This window comes from Esox lucius, chromosome 2 (assembly GCF_011004845.1).
Source record: "Esox lucius isolate fEsoLuc1 chromosome 2, fEsoLuc1.pri, whole genome shotgun sequence".
NCBI lineage: Eukaryota > Metazoa > Chordata > Actinopteri > Esociformes > Esocidae > Esox > Esox lucius.
The window spans coordinates 36,230,544-36,255,548 of record NC_047570.1 but is presented as its reverse complement, the minus strand read 5'-3'; the positions used below and the strand labels follow the sequence as shown (position 1 = coordinate 36,255,548).

General features: G+C 43.5%; 1 protein-coding gene across 1 annotated transcript; it reads left to right on the top strand.

The window, feature by feature from the left end:
* Window positions 1–21,568: 21,568 nt before the first annotated feature.
* On the top strand, window positions 21,569–24,054 carry LOC105021102 (forkhead box protein B1). The gene has a single exon (XM_010888576.3). The coding sequence runs from the start codon at window positions 22,105–22,107 to the stop codon at window positions 23,053–23,055; it is 951 nt and encodes a 316-aa protein (XP_010886878.1). The 5' UTR covers window positions 21,569–22,104; the 3' UTR covers window positions 23,056–24,054.
* Window positions 24,055–25,005: the final 951 nt, after the last annotated feature.

Here is a 25,005-nt window from a genome sequence, read left to right as displayed (position 1 = left end):
TCACCCTTCAGTGGCGCCCTGTTCTCCATCGGCCCCAGTCAAAGGCACTGCTGTTCTTAGGGAATAGGGTCCTATTTAGGACACGCCAGGAAATGACAGCGGGCTCCTTTAAAGGTCAAGATTTGCTGTGTTTGAAGCTCAGCTCAAACATAAATGCCCGGTAATTCCAGTTCCACTGATTGCCACACTCTTCAGACTCTGTCAATTTTGTCAAAGGAGCCTGTGGGTGGGGGCAGCATTAGTTTGGCGTCTCGTCGAGGGCCCTCGTCCTCGCCGGTGTCTCACGTTGGAGACGGAACATAAAGCCCCAGTCTATTAGCTTCCACACCCACAGGACAGATGTTCCCAGCTAAGAGGGGCCAGGGAGAATGATAGCACATTACTGCCCTAATGTGTGTCTGATACCGGGTCTCCTCTGGTGCAAGTCTCCTGTGATCCCCCATGTCCCCGTGTATCACTTTCTCTTATTTCCATCCTCTTCTTTTTTCCCCTCCCTCTCTTTCTCAATCCTCTTTCGCCCTCTCTTTCATTGTCACTCTCCCTCTCACCCTTTATCTCCCTCCCCCCTGTCTCTTTCCAGCCCAATTCTCTGTTTTTCCCTCTCTCGCTCTCTCATCTATTCTCCCAGTGCTACTGCCCCTCCCTCCCCCTCTCTCTCTCTCTCTCTCTCTCTCTCTCTCTCTATCGTCCTGACTTTGTGGTGTTTGTTGTTGTCTCCAGAGCAATGTGATCCAGCCCTGGAGCCACACGGAACACAGAACATTAATCACAGTTCCACACTGAATGCTGTGCCAGAGTCTACTGAGGAATGAAGAGACAATGGCCATACAGGAACTCATTATATCAAATAAATACATTTTTAAATACATACTGAATAATCCATATGTAATTCGGTGTGGGACAACGGGGTCACAGTTGTCTTTGTACATCGTAGAATAATATTGTCTATTAATAAAAAGCCTATGTGGGGGGGGGGGGGCCTTGTGTCACTGGTGGCTTGGTTAGAAGGAGACCGGCTGCAACTATTCTAGTGAAAAGGGTATTTATTCCTGTTCTTGTAATTGTATTTCTACACAGAATGCTTGGAGGCTGCAGCAGAAGCAATGCTTTCGACAGGAACTCTGGAACGGATGGTAGCGTTTGCAGATCAGGATGCAAACCAAAAGGGTTCCACTTAGAACTTCAAAGCATCCTGTAACAGAGAATGGGGTTTTCTTACAAGAACATGCATAGAACCCTTTTTATTGACTGGGTTTACAAGTGTATTTTATTTAATTACACACATTTAGAACACAGTCCCTTGTCTGTCTATCTGGAAGGGGGTAAAACCAGGAAGTTAACTGTAGTTTGCTCTGACCTACTCGTGGCTCCCAAGCTGGTAACACCCACAGCATCCTGAGGTGATCGTTGCTGCTAGGACACATCTCTTTACACACCAAAACAACTCTGCTCATTCTGTTGGTTTAAAATGTCTATGGCAGAACTTCCTTCCTGGGTGTCACATTGGCAACAACCCCCCCCCCCCCCCCCCCCCCCCCCATCGTTTACAAAACAACGTTTACATACACTTGAGTAAATTCAGCAGATTGGTGCAATTCAATTAATTAAACTAACGATTAACCAAATGAAGGTTGATTAAGGAAGCATCCAAAACGGCACCCCGTTCTCATTATAGCACGCGGCTTCGGACGACCACCCAGTGAAAAGCATTGCGCGATATAGGGCACAGTGCAGCAGTTAGGACACACCCTCAGAAATTAGCTGGCTGCTTGCTAAGGACCGGGAATGTGCTAATTAGTGTAGCCATTACTTGAGTGTGAAGTGGTCCTAAATGTGGTTTAAATGGAAGCGTTGGCCAGAGAGAAGAGGGCTGGAGGATGGTACCGGCTTGGGTTAATACCGGGCCAGGACAGGACCGCCTGCCAAAACCGTACGTCTTACGAAGCCCAGACCACCGCGGTTCCTACGTATAGGAGACTGGTGAGGCGAGGAGGGCTGATGATAATGTCTGGAATGGAGTCTGTGGAATGGAGTCTGTGGAATGGAGTCTGTGGACTGGAGTCTATGGAATGGAGTCTGTGGAATGGACGCTGTGGAATGGAGGCCGGCAGACAGAAATGTTTGGCTTGATGTGTTGGAAAGTCTTTGAATTGTCTTTGATGAAGTTCCATTTCGGCAACTAATTCAACATTTAACGATGATAGCACGTTATAGAGTTAAACACAATGTTTTACACATCTAATGCAGTACATCTACTAATATTTGGTGTAGTTTTATGTCTTGACAAATGTAGTTCTCAATATGATGCTATCTTACCTGAACAAAATAGATCAGCAAATTTTTTTTTACCTAAATCCAACTACATTTAAAATGAAATGGTATTGTTTATCCCAACTCTGGCCTTTATTCAGAGACAGCTGTTTCCTCAGCTCTTAGTGAGATTTTGAATGTATCACTATAAATGCATGAACAGTTTCCTACTTGCGCCATTCATCCATTTTAGGAGAAGCTTGATATCCGATTTGCTTCATAAATGCAGGCAATCGAGTGAATACCCATGGCTTGTGTTGTCACTTGGGATAACACTTGATACATGCCATTTTCTTCAGTTCTAATTATTCCATTTGTGGACCTGAAAGCCATTTGAAACCAAGGTAATTCAGCATAGAAACTAAATTAGATTCCTAGTGACTGGGATTTATAGGACCTCAATTGGTTCTTATTGGGACCAATGGGATCTCTGCTTATTTATCCCCAACTCCTACTGATATTGCATTTCTGCAGCTCAATTAAATAGGCCTGCAATAAGAAAGGTTTTACCAGGTCTATAATGAGAAAAGACAAGATTTCTCCCCTGCAAATTGTTGGATTTGAAGGCTGGTAGAATTAGCAGGAGCAGTGGCGGTCATTATCTCTTGGAGTTATCTTTTAAAAGATCTCAGAGAATATCTGATGAGATTGAAGCTCGCTCTCAGCATCCCCACAGCCTGCCATTAAATGTCCCCAGTGAATGCTCTAGTAGTCCCTGTCCCCTCCCAGTGAATGATCTAGTGGTCCCTGTCCCCTCCCAGTGAATGATCTAGTGGTCCCTGTCCCCTCCCAGTGAATGCTCTAGTAGTCCCTGTCCCCTCCCAGTGAATGGTCTAGTGGTCCCTGTCCCCTCCCAGTGAATGATCTAGTGGTCCCTGTCCCCTCCCAGTGAATGCTCTAGTAGTCCCTGTCCCCTCCCAGTGAATGGTCTAGTGGTCCCTGTCCCCTCCCAGTGAATTATCTAGTAGTCCCTGTCCCATCCCAGTGAAGGCTGCAGTGGTCCCTGTCCCCTCCCAGTGAATGCTCTATTGGTCCCTGTCCCCTCCCAGTGAATGATCTAGTAGTCCCTGTCCCCTCCCAGTGAATCATCTAAAGGTCTCTGTCCCCTCCCAGTGAATTATCTAGTAGTCCCTGTCCCATCCCAGTGAAGGCTGCAGTGGTCCCTGTCCCCTCCCAGTGAATGATCTAGTGGTCCCTGTCCACTCCAAGTAAATTATTTAGTGGTCCCTGTCCCCTCCCAGTCAATGCTCTATTGGTCCCTGTCCCCTCCCAGTGAATGCTCTAGTAGTCCCTGTCCCCTCCCAGTCAATGCTCTATTGGTCCCTGTCCCCTCCCATTGAATGCTCTAGAAGTCCCTGTCCCCTCCCAGTGAATCATCTAGTGGTTCTTGTCCCCTCCCAGTGAATGCTCTAGTTGTCCATGTCCCCTCCCAGTGAATGACCTAGTGGTCCATGTCCCCTCCCAGTGAAGGATCTAGTTGTCCATGTCCCCTCCCAGTGAATGACCTAGTGGTCCATGTCCCCTCCCAGTGAAGGATCTAGTTGTCCATGTCCCTTCCCAGTGAATTCTCTAGTGGTCCATGTCCCCTCTAAGTGAATTCTCTAGTGGTCCATGTCCCCTCGCAGTGAATTCTCTAGTTGTCCATGTCCCCTCCCAGTGAAGGATCTAGTTGTCCATGTCCCTTCCCAGTGAATGATCTAGTGGTCCATGTCTCGTCCCAGTGAATGATCTAGTGGTCCATGTCCCCTCCCAGTGAAGGATCTAGTTGTCCATGTCCCCTCCCAGTGAATTCTCTAGTTGTCCATGTCCCCTCCCAGTGAAGGATCTAGTTGTCCATGTCCCTTCCCAGTGAATTCTCTAGTGGTCCATGTCTCGTCCCAGTGAATGATCTAGTGGTCCATGTCCCCTCCCAGTGAATGATCTAGTTGTCCATGTCCCCTCCCAGTGAATGACCTAGTGGTCCATGAGCCCTCCCAGTGAATTCTCTAGTGGTCCATGTCCCCTCCCAGTGAATTCTCTAGTGGTCTCTGAAGGACCTCTGGAAATATAAATTACATTATTTTTGAAATATAAATGACACATTTATTTAGACAAACTTACACGTAAAGGTTAAGCGTATAACATGTACAAAATAACTAACCTGTCTTGAGATTCTGTATTTTGTAAAAGCATTTTTTTCTGGTCACACACATGCGTGGATATGCAGCCGCACACATACACACACGCACCACACACACACACACACACACACACACACACACACATTCACATACACACACACGTACACACACTGCCCTTTTATATTTGGAGGACAGATGATGACATTCAGTTAACGAGTGGACTGCCGGGACAACAAACACACTCCGTTGACAGGTGCTCGTTCGGGAGACGCGTGTGTGCAGAACACAGTCAGAGGACCTTGTTTGCTGTACAAAAACATTTACAAAATGTGTTACTAAGTGACACGGTGTGGTAATAACGCCCTAAAAGCCTGTCGCCGAGCAGCTGTGTACTGAAGTTATGGCTGCTTGCCACCTCTGCCCTGCGTTTTATAGTAATGGACTTAATAGGAAGTCACTTTGATGCATTAAACACCATGAATTAATAGAAAGATTCATCAGGATGCTGTGAACCGGGTGTGTTTGGCGGCGGCGGCGGGTGCATTTACACAGAGTTGGGTGGCATTTTTCGCGGCAGATACGGCAGAGCCCGAGAACAGAGAGATGAGCGGCAGCCCTTTGGAATTCACACCGCCAGGGCAAACTGACTCACAAAAGCCCATTTATGGGAGCCGTCTTGTCAACCCATGAGTGTGTGGCCTTACTGAGTCGGAGCCTCCAGGTTTGGCTGCAGAGGCAATGGTGGTTTGTAGTAATTAAAACCCAGAAAGTGTTTAGCTCAGCAGTCAGCTTGTGAAGATGACCATTGTGAATATATTTTTCGGGAAATATCCTTTTGACATGAATAAAAAAAAATCAACTTAGGAAAAGGTTAATTGAGTTTCTATATAGAATGTTTATGGGATGCCATGTCTCTTCTGATTGGGTCTCTTTTTTAATAGAGGGTCTCTGAACCCCCCTGGTGAGGGAACCCTTCTTGGTTTCATGGAGAACCTGTTTTAATTTCCTCGTTGACATGTTTGGTTACCCTTTTGAATTTCAAACCCAAAATTGTTTAACAAAAACGATTTCCTCAGGGCTGGTCGAATAATGCTGATTGAGACGCTTTATTTGTGTTGATTGAATAAGATCCACAACATATGAGTTAAACATAAACGTGTGATTAATATAAGTCCTGAAACGCCTTGTGCCAGAACTACTTGAGTCAATTCAGAATTCAAGTCCCCTTGCAGGCTTTATAATTACATTTTTTATTAATTGATGTCTAGTGAATCAGTGTATATGTGGGCATTAGGTTCACAGACTTGTTTGGGCTTATTGGACCCTACATCCATACCCAGATGAAAATCCACTGGCCTGCAATAATCACACCAGCCAACCAAACATCTAATGTTTGACTGCACCGGGCATTTCAAAGACAAGTATTTCTGATCATACACTCAAGCGCAACAGCTGTGTTGCTAACAAGAAGGTTGAGCAATCCGTCCAAGCCAGCCAACCCCGTGGATGCTCTAAAAGAGCATGAATATTTAATTAATAATTACTCATGTAATTTCTCCTCAGGAGTTATTATTCCTCTAACTGGTTGGTGAATTTAATTATTGGAAGCCTTTTTGTTTCTCCGTTCATCCCGCCTGTTACTGTCAGGATTGATGTAACATAAACTTCATTAAAAATTAAACCCAGTCTTAATTACCAGAGCTAGCCTGACTGAAGTTAGAATTAGCCAACTCAGTGATGTGCAAATGAGAGCATTATTTAAGAAACATGCTGGAAGTAGTTATGCTAATTCTGAAGGGTTCACAGTGGCAGACCTTTTCACTGGCGGTTGCATATTCATTAAATGCACTATGCAAATTTAATGTAGCAGTCTTAGTAATGCCTTGTTAATTTATTCAGATTCATTGAGTAAGACTTGTAAAAAGTACCAATCTAATTAGCCCCATCTCCTTGGATCATGGATGGGAGGTGGCCATCAGATCACTGGGCTTTTAAACTGTGTGTCTGTGTGTCGGTGTGTGTGTGTGTGTGTGCGCGCGCGTGTGTGTGTGTTGGGTTGCATGGAGAGAAAGACTTTCAGAGAATAGCATGCATCACAATACAGAGGCGCTTTAAAGGGATATTATGGCACGTTCAAAGAGAAACACTTTAAATGGCGCCCGGCTTGTCCCAACAGGACCGTAGCGTCCGAGAGGGAGAATGACGGTGTCTCCGCCGAATGAGGTGAGTCCACTGTCTAATGGCTGGGATGGTCCCATCGAGACCGAGACACGTCTTCAAGCTGCTGACTAAGTGCCATGAAGGAGGACATGGGAGCATATTTCATACCAGCTCTGGCCGAACAGGCATCGCTGCTGACCCAGTAGGGGGTCCCATCATCGGGTGAACTAACAGCTCCCTGGGTGTGCCATGGAGAACATCGCTCGTCGATGGAGCTCTATTCTCTTTCCCCGGGGGCCTCCCGCAGAGACCGGGAAGCCCAGCGCGTTTGGCCTGTTCGTAAAATCAATAGATCAAATTGATTTTCCAATATCAAACGGGTAAACCTACATTACCTTGTAATTCGTAGCAGGAGGACCAGATCCGGGGAGGGATAATGTTGTGTTTGATCCGCGCACGCCCGCTAACAACCCCAACCCCTTTCATGTAAATGAGCCCGTGGTCTCGAGGGAGAGCTCAAAGATGTGATGAATTAAAACCACCATCTCTGCCCCCCGCCCCCACCCTCGCCCCCCCCCCCCCCCCCCCCCTGCCACGACAAGCCGCAGGCGGAGCGCTGGGTGCCAGACTGTGCGTCTGTGCTGTGCCCTATAAGGTCGTGTGGCTCCATCTGAGAGGCCGTGGTGGTGGTGCTGACTGGTGGTGGACCAGCCTGGGTAGACGAAGACCTCTCCTACCACACGGGCACATCGCTTGGTCATTATCTTCTCCCCTTAGGTGAACATGGGATCAGTCCAAAGCACCAAATCTCCAGGATTTCCTGCTGTTCAGGAGAGGCTGTTTGAATTAAGGGGACACAATTTGCCCATACCCGCGGCCGGTGAATCAATAGCTCGTGTTTGAATCTACATTCTCCAGGCCTTCCCCTCAGATTAGCCACAATATTGGTTTGGTCAGGCTGAAATTACATATGATTCCCTTAAATCTTTACCAGGTTCTAAACATGAATGTACACAACAGGAGGAGGTTAAACTTTGTTTACCCTGATGTATGGACGTGAAAGACCGCAGTGGAGAACATCCTGGGACAAAAAACTACATATTTGTAGAAAATGTTTGGCATTTCACAATCTTGAGGCATGTTTACATTAAAATATCTTGTTTATTAGTTTGTAATTAGCTTGGAAAACATCAAAAGCACGAGTAGATACACACACACATGATACCCCGCCTGCAGTTATGTGTAATGCATTTGCTTCTAGCTATTATGTAGATGTAGACTGGGTGTAAACACACAAACAAACATTTGTAGATGCTTTTCTGTAAACATGATTAATTTAATTCCATTATTTAGTTCACGAGAATAATTAAAAGATTTGAGCATTAGGTATTGAAGAAAGAAAGGCAAATCTGTAGTCCTCCATGGAAGACCACTGAAGTATTTAACCGTAGCTTGTGACCTTAAAGTTGCCCTATGGGCCATTCTGGTTTAGACAAGGTTTCCTCTGACTGCAACTCAACAAACAGTTGCCTCATCTCCTTTTCTCAACATCAGGACGTACAGGCCAGGTAACAATAACAGATAAAGAATTGTTTATCTGCCTCCCTTCCCCTCTCCTCACCTCCCTGTCCTCCTTCCCTCCCTGTCTCAGCTGCGGACCGCCAGCTAACACATTAGCCAGGTGAATTTATGGCGTCGTTAGCTTTAAGTATTAATTCTGCTGGGACAGAGTTACTTTCAACACTGTAGTAGCATCTGATCTCTTGGACATTCCATTGGGGTTCTCTGAAAATGTCTTGCCACTACGTTACTCTTAAACATTGATACATTTTTTTTATGTAATATAATGTGTTGTGCATGTCAGTAACTGTTCTTTACTTTGTCATTATTTTTATGTGGATCCTCTGTGTGCAATAGCTTATCAATAAATACTCCTTTCTGAGCTACAGGAGTGTTGAGGTTCTTACCAGAGGTATTTTCACCTACTGGGTCTGGAGCCTACTGGTTTTCTGTTCTACATCATCGTTAATGGCACACAGCTTGTGTTCTAGGTCTAAAAACCTCCCTGATTGGAGCAGTGTTTCCCAATCCTAGTACTGGGGACCCAATGGGACGCACAGTTTAGTTTTTTGCCCTAGCACTCACACACCTGATTCACATGTTGCCCTACCACGTACACCCTTGAATTACGTAATTAACATAATAAAAGGTTGAAGTCTTTAATTAAAGTCTTTAATTTGTGCTAGGGCAAAAACAGAAATGTGTACACCCTTGGGGTCCCCAGGACCTGGATTGGGAAACACTGGATTGGAGGGTTACAACGAAACAACAGACTACGACTGACCTTGAGGTCCAGAGATCCGTTTGAGGGGTTTATACAAAGCCCAGCACTGGCACGAATAAAAATAAAAGGCAAAGAAAATGGTATGAAAACTATGTTATGAGATGCTGAGGACTAATAACAAAACAAATTCCTATTTTTCGTTCTCATTCCTAAAACAATTTCTATGAAGGGTTTTGGGAGTAGTGAGCTTCTGGGCTGATCCTGAGCGTCTTCGTAGTCTTTCCTGGGGCTACGCTCATTAAACTGAAGGAGAGAGATTAACATAAAGAACCATTAAACATTAAAGAGGTGGGTTTAGTTTATTGTTCTCAAACAGCATCTGTCAGACTGGGGGATTCATCGTCAAACACACCATCAAGTCAATCACTGGTGAACGCCTCTGATATAAACTACCAATAACTTAATGAGAGAAGGAAGGCACTTGTGACATGTGTGTTTGGGTGTAACCATTATCAAGATATTGGACACGTAGAGTTCGTTTTTTCACGGTAACTGTGTGTCGTCTTTTAGGAGAAGCATAAGCCAGCAGAATCCAGACATGAATATACTATGCATAATTTTCACTAATCATCATATTAATTTAGTTTACTGTATGTTAGATCACAGACATGACCTAATCAGCCACTTATTGCCCTAGGTGATGAAATTAGACTTTCTTTTTCTGTAAAACCAAATTATTTGTAATGAAGTATTAATACTACAGTCTATTTCAGACACTTTCTGCTCAGGACATATGTTGTGTAAGATATACTAAGTTGTAGACGTCAATAATAACACAATTATCAAAATGCTACTACTACTACTACTACTACTACTACTACCAATATTAATACAATAACAACAATACTACTATTACTACTACTATTAGCACTGGTACCACTACTACCAATTTTTATGCAATAATAACAATACTACTACTACCAATATAAATACAATAATAACAATACTACTATTACTTCTACTGTTAGCATTGGTACTACCACTACTATAAATAAAAAATAATATTAATAATAATGACAGTAATAAACAAAAGCATCCTATGTCATTTATTTATCATTTACACACACACACACACACAGCTCAATAAAGGACAATTAGATAGCAAATGAGCCGTGTCAAGATTTTTTTCTTTCTGAAACTCACATCCTAGTTAACAGATGGAGACCTTTCTCCATATGTTCTGGTATCATTTCATTGCAGAACATACTGTATTTCCCCCTGCACATATAGAACAATAAAGACAAAGGAAGAGCTCATTAACAAGGTAAACATGATATTAATCACATTATGAGAATGCCTCACAGGCCCTGTCTGTGTCTCTGCTCTGTCTGTGTCTCTTCCCTGTCTGTTTCTTTGCCCTGTCTGTGTCTTTTCATTGTCTGTGTCTTTTCATTGTCTGTGTCTTTGCCGTGTCTGTGTCTTTGACTGTCAGAAGCCAAAAGACACTTATGGCCTCATGTATAAACAGACACCAACTAACATTCACTGCTATGTCATGAATTACTTCACTGACATGTACATTTGATGGATAGGTTAGCTAGCTAGCTCAACCTCTTTTCACTCAAACAGCGTGTTTCATGAAGTTGTAAAAAGTGTTTTCAGGCAGGAAGCAACGTCTTTAAGTACTCATGTTTGCTAGTTTTTTACTGACTCAGCAACAGCAACTAGCTAGCTATTGGTTGAACATATTACTTCTTATGTGTGCAGCATCCCTATTATTTCATGTGCAGTTCAACCACAGCCAGTCTACAACCACAGCCAGTCTACAGCCAAAAATAGTCTACAACCATAGCCAGTCTACAATCACAGCCAGTCTACAACCTTAGCCAGTCTACAGGCACAGATAGTCTACAACCTCAGCCAGTCTACAACCATAGCCAGTCTACAATCACAGCCAGTCTACAACCTTAGCCAGTCTACAGCCGCTGACCTGTTCTTTCCACTGCCTGGATATGGAGAAATCATTCCATCGCAGAGTTTCTATCTCAGCCGTAATTTATCATGGCAGACAGTAGACTCATTAAGCCTGTTGTCTGAATTAGCCTCACTTTCCTCTTGTAAAGGTGTAGCCACCACTCAGGGGACCCCATGGCAGTGGAGTTGTGGATCACTACACTGACTCCCACTGCCAGGGACCACTGAGGCTCTATCAGTGGCTGGCCTGTCTGCCCATAACATTAACAGATGCAGAAACACTTCACATTCTATGGATTATAGTGTGGCTAATGAAGACAAATAATATATGTATATTTTTTTAAACAGACTGGCGTAGGCTTTTTTTTTTTTTACGAGTGAAGCTGGCTTCATTTTTACTGCACCAAGAGGGTTTAAAATTATTGCAATATGTACAGATTTTAAAAGCTGCTTTGCCCCTCAGGGCCACCCTATAAAGGTCTTCTGAAAACATATTTAGGCATCATAAAGCTACTCATTCACGTTGATGACCTAACGTGGCACTTTAAGTGGTCGTCCGTTGGTTGCATTCTGCGCATTACTTCTTCAGGTGGATGAGACGTGCTCCGTGGCCGAGTGGCTCGGCAGTGTTCCTAATGACAAAGCTTGTAGCGATCTCTATTTGCAGTGTCTGTTTGTGTGTTTGTCTGTGTGTATGTGTGTTGTGCCGGACCAATCCCCCTCCATTTTAATACTCCATGAGAGGACCTGAAGTGTTGAGGATGATGATGAGTGTGCTTCATCCAGTAATGTAGGGGGTGTACACCGAGGCATACACGCACGCACACACACATTTCATAAAGCTGGACGCACACTGACGAGGCACTGTGCATGATGGAGGAATACACAAAAATACACAAACAACACGTCTTCATCAGGACGTACACACACAGAGTCCACAAGCCAATGTGTTACCTCATGCACCACTCAAGAGCTGTATCATTAGTTGTCAATACCCTGCCACGGTCAAAAATATACACTCTTATTTTCTACTGTGGCTTGTACCTGTGATGCAAAGCTATAGGTATTTACCTACTATTCCATATCTCTTTAATATTCAATGTGAAGTGGTGAAGTGTTGTCTGGCTAGTTTCCGCTGTTTTTGTGTGTGGAGATGACCATCATAAACACCCTTCATTTTGTTTACATATTATCTGAGTACCTTGATGTGGAAACCATTAATTCAATGAGTTTATAAGTGCGTTTCTATTGTCTGAACGACATTTCAGGATTTGGTCGGATATTCCAATAGACAATAATTCTATTCAGAGCCTCTGGGGAGGTTCGTGTTGCTACGTCCTGGACAACAACGAGCCAATTAGTCAGAATAACAGTTTGTTTTTTATGCTATGTGGACAAGAGAAGAGAACCTGTCAACATTGTCATTAGAACAACTGGAGAGAGAGACAACATTATATCCCAGCCTGTTCCAGGGTCCTGATTATCCCTGGATTAATATCAGGCTCATATTGAGCCCAGCAGCGGCTGCGTTCCAAACGGACGCCTGTGTCCTACCTACTGCACTATTCCAGGCCAGAGTGGTGCACTGTGGAGGGAACAGGGGGCTGTTTGGGGTGCGTGGCGATCCAGCGAGAGGTTAGCCTGTGTTATTATGGAATAAATGAATTAGTGCCACACAATGTGTCATGGCTATTAGCAGACGGCAGGAGGCAGAGAGGAAGCCCGGAACACGGCTCACCACCCCACCGCCCCACCGCCCCACCGCCCCATAACCCCCCACCCCACCCCCCGTCTTGCCTTCTCCCTAACCGGCCAGGGCAGGCGGTGCCTTTATTAACGTGCGGCTGATTTATTGAGGAAAGCGAATGAGTACGATGTGCTTAGCGGTGGAAGTGTGGTTAATTCAAAACAGAAGTAAATCACGTCCAATTACATTATTTAAATATGTGTGTGGCAGGCAGACAGGCAGACAGACAGACAGGCAGACAGACAGGCAGGCAGACAGGCAGGGTGACTGGGCGGCTGTGGGCTTGGAAGCAGACATTTATCTGCTTCGAGAGCACGGCATTCAAAGCAGAGAGAAGCGGAACGTCTCTCACTCCAACAGAAATAATGTACCCCGGCAGGGTCAGTGGCCCCCCCCAGTCAAGTACCTGTTTTATAAACATACTAAGCACACCTTAATTCCACACCTTAATTCCACATCTTAATTCCACACCTTAATTCCACATCTTAATTCCACACCTTAATTCCATACCTTAATTCCACATCTTAATTCCACACCTTAATTCCACATCTTAATTCCACACCTTAATTCCACACCTTAACAGATGGGGTGTACATAATGACAAACATCTTCCTTTGGTCATTTATTTTTTTACCTTCCCATTTGTTTTGAATACAAATGTGGACTATCTTTAAATGGGGGGGGGGGGGTGTACATGTTTTTGTTTATTTGTTGCTCAGACAACGAAGACACGGATCAACCCACTTGGTGGTATGACAGAGGATTCGGCAGAGTGTTTTGTGTTTCATCACAGCCCCGGTTCACGCCAGCGCCTCATCTGTCAACAATTATGACAGAGCACATTCTTAATCCCTCCCTTTTGTAAGGTGGAACTGCAAACACTTTGCGGTCAAAGGTCAGGGGTTAACCACACTGCCGCGACCCCCTGAGTATTCCACAATAGTTACTGCTTAATTTGCTCCTGCAGCCGCAACCTTTTGATCGGCGGCAGTGCCGGGACCAGCCGCGGCATTATAGAGCACTTATAGACACCATTATTTTGGGGCGTCCCAGTCCATATATCTCCATCCGCTGTTACGGCAGGGGGACACAAAACCCACCACACACAGCTGTCTGTGCCACCCCCCCGGAACGCCACACAACAGCTCAGTCTTCCAATCCCGGTGATTGTTTATGAATTGAAAAATATGTTTTAGTAAATCAACAACCAAAACACAGAAATAGAAAATGTTTTTATTTTTTTTTTTTAATTCAACAAAAATGTTAATGTGAGAAGAATTGACAGCTGAACCCTTCCCCCGTCCGTGACCGCCCCCCCAGCGTCTCCGAGGCCGTGGGTACACACTGACCGGCCCCCCGGTGTCTCCCAGGCCGTGGGTACACACTGACCGGCCCCCCGGTGTCTCCCAGGCCGTGGGTATACACTGACCGGCCCCCCCGCGTCTCTGAGGCCGTGGGTACACACTGACCGGCCCCCGGTGTCTCCCAGGCCGTGGGTACACACTGACCGGCCCCCCGGTGTCTCCCAGGCCGTGGGTACACACTGACTGGCCCCCCGGTGTCTCCCAGGCTGTGGGTATACACTAACCGGCCCCCCAGCGTCTCCGAGGCCGTGGGTACACACTGACGGGCCCCCCAGTGTCTCAGAGGCCGTGGGTATACACTGACCGGCCCCCTGGCGTCTCTGAGGCCGTGGGTACACACTGACCGGCCCCCCCAGCGTCTCCCAGGCAACATAGACGGTCACGCGGATTTAACTTCCACGTCAGTTCGCCCTCCGCCACTTCTGTCAGAAACACAGGGAGAAAACAAGCTCACTTTCCTCATCCGTTCTCGGTTAACCTGTCCCACCGTTCCAAATCAAACCCTATCCTGTACATACTGTGGTACACTGCAAAGGGGTTAGGGTGCCATTTGGGACACGTGGCCAGCGGCATTGCTTGGTCACACGGTTCTGTCTGCAGCTACTGGAGTGTTGGAGCACTCATGTCCCTCATTCCAGCTATTTCTGTGAGTCTCCATAGGGGTCATACAACAGGAGGGAAAATTAAGACGCGTGGAGGTCCAGTCCTAGTGAACAGTAGCCCCACCTCCCCGCTCCAACTAAAAGTAGCCACCACACTGTGATCAATTGTCTCCATTTATGTGAGAATGATATACAATAATACGTTTAACACACTAGTGTGAATTTTAAAAAGGTTTTCCCTTTAAGTTCAGCCACTGCAATTAGCAACAACATTTTCTTTTTTAAGCTTCACCTTTGTTTGGTATGTTTTTATCATAATGACGTCAGCTAAATGAATGCAATAAGTGGATGATTTTGTTGGTGTTGTTCATTTTGAGTTTATTATCCCAGCTCTTCTGCTGTCCTCTAGCCCTCACTGTGTCCTCTTAGACAGAAAATGGGAAGGGTGAGAAAAAAGGAGAGACACTAATCATAGACACACAGAATGATTACAGACACACAGAATGAACACAGACACACATAATGATCACAGACACGCAGAATGATCACAGACACACAGAATGATCACAGACACACAGAGAGGGAGAGAAATCTGATTAGATTCAACTTTGTCATTGAACAGTACAAATACAGTACAAAGAAATGCAGTTAGCTAGCAAGAAGTGCAAATAGAAGAGGGCAGGAAATTTGCAAGTATTAAGTGAAGTGCATGGTACAAGTCAAATTAATAGATGTGCAATGAAAGCAAATATGGGAGGGGAGTATTAAGCATATGTATGTGCAAGTGGGAATGAATAGTTGTGCAATTAGGCAAATGCAAGTACAAATGGCAATTCTGACAATCGAGCAAGTTGGAGGTGTATGGTAGAAAGATTTACAACAGAGAGAGAGCGAGAGAGAGAGACAGACTGAACATAGACACTGAGAAAGAGTAAAAGAAACAGGGAGATAAAGAGAAATGGATACAGTGGATAGAGAAAGAAACAGAGAGGAGAGAGGAGATGTAATGGCATGCTATCCATCTTCTAAACACCTGGGCACCAGCTGTAGGGAGGATTTGCGACCAAACGCACCAGAAGGCAGCCAGATGTTCCCAATAGTAAGATACAGCTGCACGGCTACAACACCAGAGGGCTGTCTCCTTAAGATCACAGAGCTACAGCACCAGAGGGCTGTCTCCTTAAGATCGCAGAGCTACAGAACCAGAGGGCTGTCTCCTTAAGATCACAGAGCTACAGCACCAGAGGGCTGTCTCCTTAAGATCACAGAGCTACAGCACCAGAGGGCTGTCTCCTTAAGATCACAGAGCTACAGCACCAGAGGCATGTCTCCTTAAGATCATAGAGCTACATCACCAGAGGGCTATCTCCTTAAGATCACAGAGCTACAGCACCAGAGGGCTGTCACCCTTAAGATCACAGGGCTACAGCACCAGAGGGCTGTCTCCATTAAGATCACAGGGCAACAGCACCAGAGGGGTGTCTCCTTATGCTGTCCACAGTGACCTCCAGGATTCCCAGGAAGTTGGGTATTCCTCATTCTCATATCCAGATGTTTAGAATAATATCCATGTCCCCAATAATTTTATTATGACTATTTATAATGTTGCTAAGTTGCCTAGTTATCTAAGATTTGATATTCAAAATATGTAATTCCTAACTAATAATTGTGATGGTTAACCCCATGGTGTAACTATCACAAGAGTGTGTAACAGTTTTCTTGCAAGTGGAGTGTGGCTTAATTGCTTTCTACTTAACTAGCAGTAACTATCACCACAACCAGTCCATATGGCCTGTGAAAGAATATCCACTTTTACTTTAAATTGACATTCAGTTTATTACACAGTAGTGGGCTATTAAGTCATAGTATCATCTTACTATCAGAAAATTGCTAAATGTACTTTCTGGGAACCTGAAAGAAGGTGCAGCTTGTTAGAATGATTGTATATAATAATTTAAGAAAAAACATTTAATATTTCTATTTCATGTGTATATATTTTAATGTTCTTCATTTTACGGCAGTAGTTCTCCTGAAGTATGAAGAGAGGCTAGAGATCGAATATAGTGCCTGTATACCTGCATAGCCAGCGGCGTTTAGGGAGCACATGGGAATCAACGTGAATGGAATCCTATCGGTGCTAATGATCGCCTCGGGGCTTCTAGAATCTTCCCTTCTCGGGATTGATCTAAATTCTAAACTCCTTCACAGTTGCTTCCTGTCGTTCTACCGCTCCCATTTGAACCGGAAACGGAGTGATGGTCAGGTGCAATCAAAGACTGACCTCGGGGAGTTGCCCAGACCTTCTCAAGTTCCTCCGCGCCACTTCAACTCTCAATTTATGCACCATTAATTGAGAGATCTTCTTACTTGATGTATTGTAAAATGAATGCCTAATTTATGTAATCACTCAATTAACGATAATTCCAGCATATGTTCAAAATGCCCAGAGGGTTTTCTTTTCGCAGGTACTTATTTTGATGTCACGGTGAAACAGCTAATTAATTTTACATGCATATTAATTCGGGGTCTGCTTTGGAGAGACCCCCCCTTCTGTCCTAGACAGCTTGCGTCTCCTTTGTGAGTACAGTCTCAGGCCCAATATTTATCTCTTTAACCTTTTGGGGGGAAATGTTTAGAGATTTAAAATTGCATAATTAATAGCCTATCGTTGATGTGCGGAATTAATGTCCCGCTCAGAGTCTTTAAATAGGAGTCCCTTTGTATATAACCGGGCTTCCATTCCCCTTACCTCAGAGTTTGTGAGGTAAATACACAACTCAGTCGTTTCTACCATTTTTAAATCGTTCAGATTGTGCTGATAATATGGCATCACATTTTCTTGTTGAATCCGAACTCAGCGAAACCAAAACACTGAACTCCATTCTGACAATGGCAAATATTCAAGTTTCCAGTATCCATTCAATATACAATCAGGAATACTAATCAATCCAAAGGTCTGTTAATTTTGCAGCTCTGTTTGTGTTTTTTAAATTTTATTACAGCTATGATGGTCCAAGGCGCACTTCTATCATTACCAATAATTCGACATTTAATGTTCTAATGTTGCGTCCGTTCTTAAATCAAACTGTATTTGTATCCATCTACGTTTCTTGTCGGCATGTTCTTCTTTACTTGTGAATTAATTATTCTCCTTTAATTAATAATTTAATAAAATCCGCGGAAGGCAACCTTTAGTGCTTCGGCTATAATAATGAAGGAAAATGATTGAACAGAATAATGTTCGTTAAAGCAAAAAAAACGTCTGGCTTAACCCCCCCCCCCCACACACACACACACAAACATGGACACACACACAAACACACACACCTCCCCTTCTCTACTTAGCACTAAAAGGGCTTTGAGTGCCTTAATGAGGTCTCTCTGTATTCTAATTAATTGACACCGTCTTCTTGAATATCCGTAGTGTTCATATAGTACAGTAGCTCTGCGTTAGTTCACACCGCTATACAGTTCCGATTGTAATGAGCAGTTCAGGAAAGGGTCCCGCCATATACCTTTATTACAATAATTTATGGTCAGATTCACTATTGAGTCAAGTGCCGGCTCAGACACCTGCCACTAAGTCAAGTTACCTACAGTGTTATAGGCTATCAAAGCCAGTAAGCCATCTATGAATAACCTTGTGATATTTAAGTTTATGGTCAAATCTACAAAAATGAAACGTCACAATAATAATAATAATATTAAGAATAACACTGCATGAGAAAAATATTGATAATAACTATTATTTTTGTTATTCTGACTCTAATAATATAAACATATGTTGCACATCAAGCTGGAGATTTTTTTTTGGATACATTTCCAAGTAAGACTTTGTTTGACAGAGTTCATTTAATTAATTACTTGTGTATGCAAATGTTTGCGTAGACAATGTAATATACACCGCAAGCACTTGCAATTTGTTTATTCATTCGTTTTTAGTAAATCTACATTGCCTTCAGTAAGAGCTGACTAATGATAATACGATGCAGCCCATGTTCAGTTCACTGCGTTTTACAGTGATCACAGCGGGACATAGATCCAATACCAACAAAACCAGGTGACGTAAACCGGAGTAGTAGTGGTGGTGTGGGGAGGGGGGGGGGCATCGCACCATAACATTACACCAGGTTTTTTAATTGGTGTAGGCCGCCTGTCCACTTGACGGGCTTCCTCCTCACTTTTTGATTTGTACAGGGGGAAAACCCTGTTCTTACGTGTGTGTGTTTATTTTTTAATTATTTTAACAGAATGCAGCTACCTTTTTATTATAAACAATTTAATACCATTCCGTTTTCAAGCGTACTTTAATGCCACGATCCATCTCGTTTAGTTTCCTGGGGCACAATGCAAATATTATAAATGTGTATTAAACTTATAACAAAAGCTAAACCTTTCAGGAGTTTGTTGTCTTTATTTTAGACGCAGTCGTTCTTAAAGTAGACTACAAATGAACTTCGCCATTCAGAGAGTTCATGTTTCTGCATAATATTGGTTGCTAATTTACATTTACTAACCAATCTTTCTGACAAGGATATTCAGCTATCATTTGTTGCTTTTGGAACGGAGGCGATTTTTTTTGCGGGGGGGCAACATTTGTTTTCCTTTGTGCTCCGGTGCAGCAGCGTAGGACCGACGTGTGAAAGTGGATGTTGGATCCCCCTTTCTCCCTCCATGACCCGGCTCTTTGTCCCGGTCGCCCTGGGAATGGCACGCATCGCTACTCTACTTTTGAGATGCTGCGGAGAGCTCCTTTGTTTGAGCTCTTTTGGGTCTTTTTTAAAGACACGCACAAAATTGTTCTCCGTTCCCCGCAGCAAAAGCTACTTCAGACCAGGAGCCGGTTCACAAGTGCAATGCAATTTGGCTTAGCTCAACCTTTGTTCCGCTTGTACAAATGACCAAACAGTGCACACATTATACAGTTGATCTACTGGGGATTCAACAGGCTCTTTTGGAAAAGAGGAGAAAGGCGAGTTCATCTGCTCTGAATGATGGTGGCGGAATTTTCCCCGCAGATTTGGAGAAAAAAAACTTACTGGACAGATGTAGCCTAGCTCAAAATCAGTAGCGTAAATAAAGATTAGCACTAAATTTGGAGCAAAAGTTAACTGTAATTAAAAGGTTTCATTAGATTTGAGTAATCGTGTAACAATGTATTTGTCACACTACTTTGTGGTTGATTTATTGAAATTAGACCTATCTACATTTATTTTATTTAAATTCAATGTATTGTTTAAAACATGTGACTGTAAATATTTTGAAAGAAGAAACGATGTTGTAATAAATATATTTTGATAATTATTAATTTAATTACGACGTATCTGCATGTGGGCCTATGCTCCTGTATATTAAATAACGGAAAGCCAATAATGTTAATTATATAGGCTAGGTCTTTATACCTTCCTGCTACCGTTTCGATATCAACACGCGGAGAGCTGGACAAATCTCTTCACACACTTTAAAATCTTTGGAAACGACGGATGAGTGAGTGACTGTCTGGCTGACTGCACAACACAGTTTCCCTCTATGGATTAGATTACCACAGGCTCGCATCCCGGGCTCGCTTTATCCCCGCTCACCTCTACAGTCTGAATAATGATTCAGTTTATTATGGACGCATGGAGAGAAATTAGCATATATTATGAGTTGATCCGAGAGTGCGTGTGGTCCTTCTCATTGGGATGTGCGTGGCCAAGCAGAAAGGGAAGGTGGTTGGCTGGGAGGGAGATCTGCAGGGTGAGCGGGGTCAGTTTACAGAGTGAAGAATGTCCGTTGATCTGAATACGTTCCCATTAGGTTCACACTCACATAATTGACTTATTGGTATTTTATTCCGTTTCTATGGCTTTGTCGTGAGACCCGAAACCACCGGAGTTTTACATGTCAATGACTGGCTTAATTTAAATCTGTTAATACACGCAGAGTATTTTGTTTGGACGTTTGCTCTTAACTTTTTGGGAGTCTGCAAACAAAACGTTGCATGGCGGATACATTTCTACTTGAGACAATAAAATAACCCAGTTATAAAATATAACGTGGATGTATAACTTCATCACCATTTTGTGGAATCGTAGGTAAAAACAATAACAAAGAAAGAAGAAAAAAATACTTACCTTACCTGAAATAGTTTTTTGCATCATATCCACAAAAGCTATTTTCTGATAACTGCTAAGTTTCCCACAATATCGCGCGCATGCTTTTGGACACTTGTACGCGCTTTAGGCACACGTGCACTCACCGAGAGTAAGCAATTAATATTATTTCAAGTAAGCAATCAATATTATGCATAGTATTCATGGGAAGTGTATTGACAATACATTTAAGATAATCTAGTAGAGGAAAAAATAATGTATTTAAGGAATGCTTAACAGTCATGTATTCAGTTGTTAAGCTGTGTTAATTAATCGAAAGGAGCACACAGAGGTTGCTTCTCACCAGTACGATGACTACAGATCTGCAGATTTTTGCACATTCATGATGATTCAACAGCTGTTCAATTCACTCTCTCTAAACCGCTCAAACAAAAATATAAGCGAGGACATGTAAACAAAACTAAGCTAAAGCACAATACTGATCAAATAGCGAGGCCTTACCAAAGAAACGACGACCCCTCCATGCCAAACATAAAAATGCTTAGTAGCTCTATTTGTAAATGCAAATAGTTGACTAAGCATCCCTGCTTGGTCCACAAAAGGTTATCTGCATACCTTCACACGGCCGCGTAACCGGGCTTCCATCGCCCTCACACTTCATATCCGGTGGGTCGCTGTGCCTTTTCACCCCTTCCCACTGTCTTCAAATGAAATGATTTCTATTGGCTCAAGGTGTCCATGTAAATAGGTGTAAATGAATCCAGATTATGCCTTTGCTTTCTCCTCCGCGAGTAGTCCCCCCCCCCCCCCCCCCCCCCCCCCAAGGCGATTGTCATGTGATAGCGAAGTGCCACATTAATGAAGCCCCTCTACGGGGGGCTTTTCTCCTCCTGTCACCACATTAAACTATCAGACGGTTAGGGGAAGGACATGGAAGTAGCAGCTACTTAGCTCTGCTCATCACAAGAAGGGACACAACATACCGGGATCCATTCAGAGAGTCGTGGTGTGGTGTGGGGGGGAAAATAAGCTTATTGTCGCTTGCTTAACTAAAGATTACGCACCGTACGGCCATTTGTGGGAGAGAAGGAGACTGTTTTCATAGGACGGCTGTTTTCAAGACCCACAGACCACAAAAGCTGAGTGATCAGTCCACGGAGGACACGGACAGTGAGTGCCTTGCTTCGTTGCATGCTGGCATAGTTTCTGTAACTTTTACTTGCGTGGATGTTGCAGTTTTACTCTGCGTTTTTAAAACAATGTATGGAGTTTTACGCGTGCGTAATGATGTTTTGAACAACCTGTCCCAGCGTATTACTTTCTTTCAATGAGTTTTGGAAAGACTTCTCTCTCTCCCCCATTTGCCTAAGAAGAAACCAAGAACTATCGCTAACTGTATTGAGACGCCGTTCAGCCTAGTCTTTTTTGTTGACAGAAAGTCCAACAGAATGCCTCGTCCGGGGAGAAACACGTACAGTGATCAGAAACCTCCATACTCTTACATCTCTCTCACCGCCATGGCTATCCAATCCTGCCCAGAGAAGATGCTTCCTCTTAGCGAGATCTACAAATTCATCATGGACAGATTCCCATACTACAGAGAGAACACACAGCGGTGGCAGAACTCCTTACGACACAACCTGTCTTTCAACGACTGTTTTATTAAAATTCCCAGGCGGCCGGACCAGCCGGGGAAAGGGAGTTTCTGGGCTCTTCATCCAAGCTGCGGGGACATGTTCGAGAACGGAAGTTTTTTGCGGCGCCGTAAACGTTTCAAGTTGATGATGATGGCGTCCGAGCATCTCGCGCAGAGCAAGCCTTCGGACGCCGCCCATTACCTCCAGCAGCAAGCCAAACTCCGACTGAGCGCATTGGCCGCGTCGGGCACGCATCTCCCGCAGATGTCCGGTTACAACATAGGGGTCTCCCACCAACCGTCGACGTTCAAACACCCGTTCGCCATCGAGAACATAATCGCCCGAGAGTACAAAATGCCAGGCGGGCTGGCCTTTTCCACCATGCAGTCCATGTCGGCGGGCTACCCGCTGCACAACCAGCTCACCAGCGCCTGGCCCCATATGTACAGCTCCAGTGTCATGGACACGGTGGCTCCCATCTCCATGGCCAGTGATTATTCCGCCTACGGAATGCCCCTCAAGTCTTTTTGCCATGGCGGGCAGACGCTACCTGCCATCCCCGTGCCAATCAAGCCCACCCCTACTTCGATGCCAGGGCTGTCGGCGTTGCCGACGCACATTCCGGCTTTCCTCGCGAACTCTCCCCAGTCTCTGAGCCCCACGTCCCCTCAGACAGCTACCAGCCAAAGCAGCCCCGCTACGCCGAGCGAGGCGCTCACAAATCCGGCGTCGGCCATGCAGTCCGTAGTATCCGTGCACTGACATAACGTTTACGCATGGGACTTATAATGAACTTCTTAAAAGAGACACAAGTATCAACATCTCCAAAGCTTATTTTATTGTTTTATCATCCATGACAACCCACTAAGGCCGAGCAAAATCTGGTCTACAATCATTATAAGGCAAGCGATTTGCTTTTTGTGGTTTATCGATGTACTTAGATGTTTTACGAAATGCTGTGGCTGGTAGGCAACCAGTCTTTTTCTATGACGCGTGTATTAGCCAACATGTTTCTGATACCTTTTCAAGTAATTTAAGAATAATTACATTCTGAGATTATCTTCAAAAGCACTGCAATTTGACATTTATTATCAGTATATTTTTTCTTGCTTAGCCATGCAATCTCGCAAAATTGTAAAACAGTTCCCGGTCTCTATTACAGTTGAGAAAATCTTATCAAAATATTTTGTTGCATTTTTGTTAGGATGAATTGGAGGCCAATATTATCATTCAATTAATTCAACTTTGTGAATTAAATTTAACTTGACCATATTTTGACGACTGCTTTCTTTAATGCGTATTGCATTTGCTACACCAAATAGCCAATCTAGTTTGTAGGAGAATAAAAAATGAGTCGCAGTGGTGACATTTAAAATAACAACTCCTGAAAAACTGATATTTAAGGATCTACTGGTGCCACGTTGTCTGCATTAAAAACTTTCGAAATATTTGAATTCAATGCAAGAATATATTGAACTGTGTAAAATGCACTTTTTTTCGTTAGATGTTTTAGATTATCTGTAGTTTGCAGATCTGTAGTTGTTCTGTGGACCATTTAATTTAAAAAATCTGTGGTGACCCTGGGTGTATAAAATGCGGTATATTTGTACGTCCTCTGTGTACATGAAAAGCATGCTATTTCTAAACAGTTGTTGTTGTTGTGTTTGCTGAACGCATGCGTGCTCCTCCAGTTGTCCCATATGTCTGCACTAAATTATTGGTCATCAAAATATTTTCCCATTAAAAATTGCGTAAACATCATGTTACATTTCAGTGTGAATTCTTAACTGGACAGAACACTAACACACAACACAACACACACACACCCACAACACACACACACACACACACACGCACACACAATTTTAAGGATTGTTATAAAATGCTCTTTTTAATTAGTATGTTCGTAGGGGTTTAATCAACCTAGAAATAGAAGCAATAGGCTAGGATAATGTTTGCAATTATTGCAGAGGCGCATAATGTATTAGCCAAATAAGGTAATAGGCCTACATTACTCGTTTTATTGTTTTATTTTCGAGAGCAATAATTTTAGCTTTATCTATTAATATATTCGACTATATTTTTTTTACAGAATTGAAGAAGATGAAAAACATTTAGGTCAGTTTCGCTTACCAACAGGTGTTAAAAGGAATCTTTTTTTCCTGTTATCTTCAATGACTGATATATCGCGATATATATTTCTTGAACTTCTTATAAGTTGTAAAGTGCATATGTGTATTTATTTGTCTATTTGTACAGATAATATACTACATGCGCAATACGAAACTCTCAATTCGGGATAATATTTGAGTCTGAGACCCTGAACTACAATTTCACCATTATTCATATAAGCTAGCACTCTTATAGGCTAATCACAAACTCTCCTTTGAGACGGTATTCCTCAACGACGCACATTAGAGGTATTCACTATCATAGATTAACTGCTTCTTCTGGATTTTCTCGACTCAAACCCCCATCCCTAAGTATAAACAAATATATTAGGATTCCAACACTGCATGCTATAGACTAGATCAAATAAATGGCCTCTATGCACTTCATTCTCTCCCATTCACTTGAATAGAAAACGTAAAGAATAGCAAAGTTAGACCGGGCCACCAGTGTAGATTTAGCTTTTTTTCCATGAGACAAAAAGAGTGATTTTCACCAACACATTGCTGACTGGGGGACTTGGAAACGAGTTCTGAAAACCTC

Bases quoted from the DNA above. Each gene is read 5' to 3' on its own strand.
- LOC105021102 (XM_010888576.3), top strand. From the start codon at position 22,105: ATGCCTCGTCCGGGGAGAAACACGTACAGTGATCAGAAACCTCCATAC.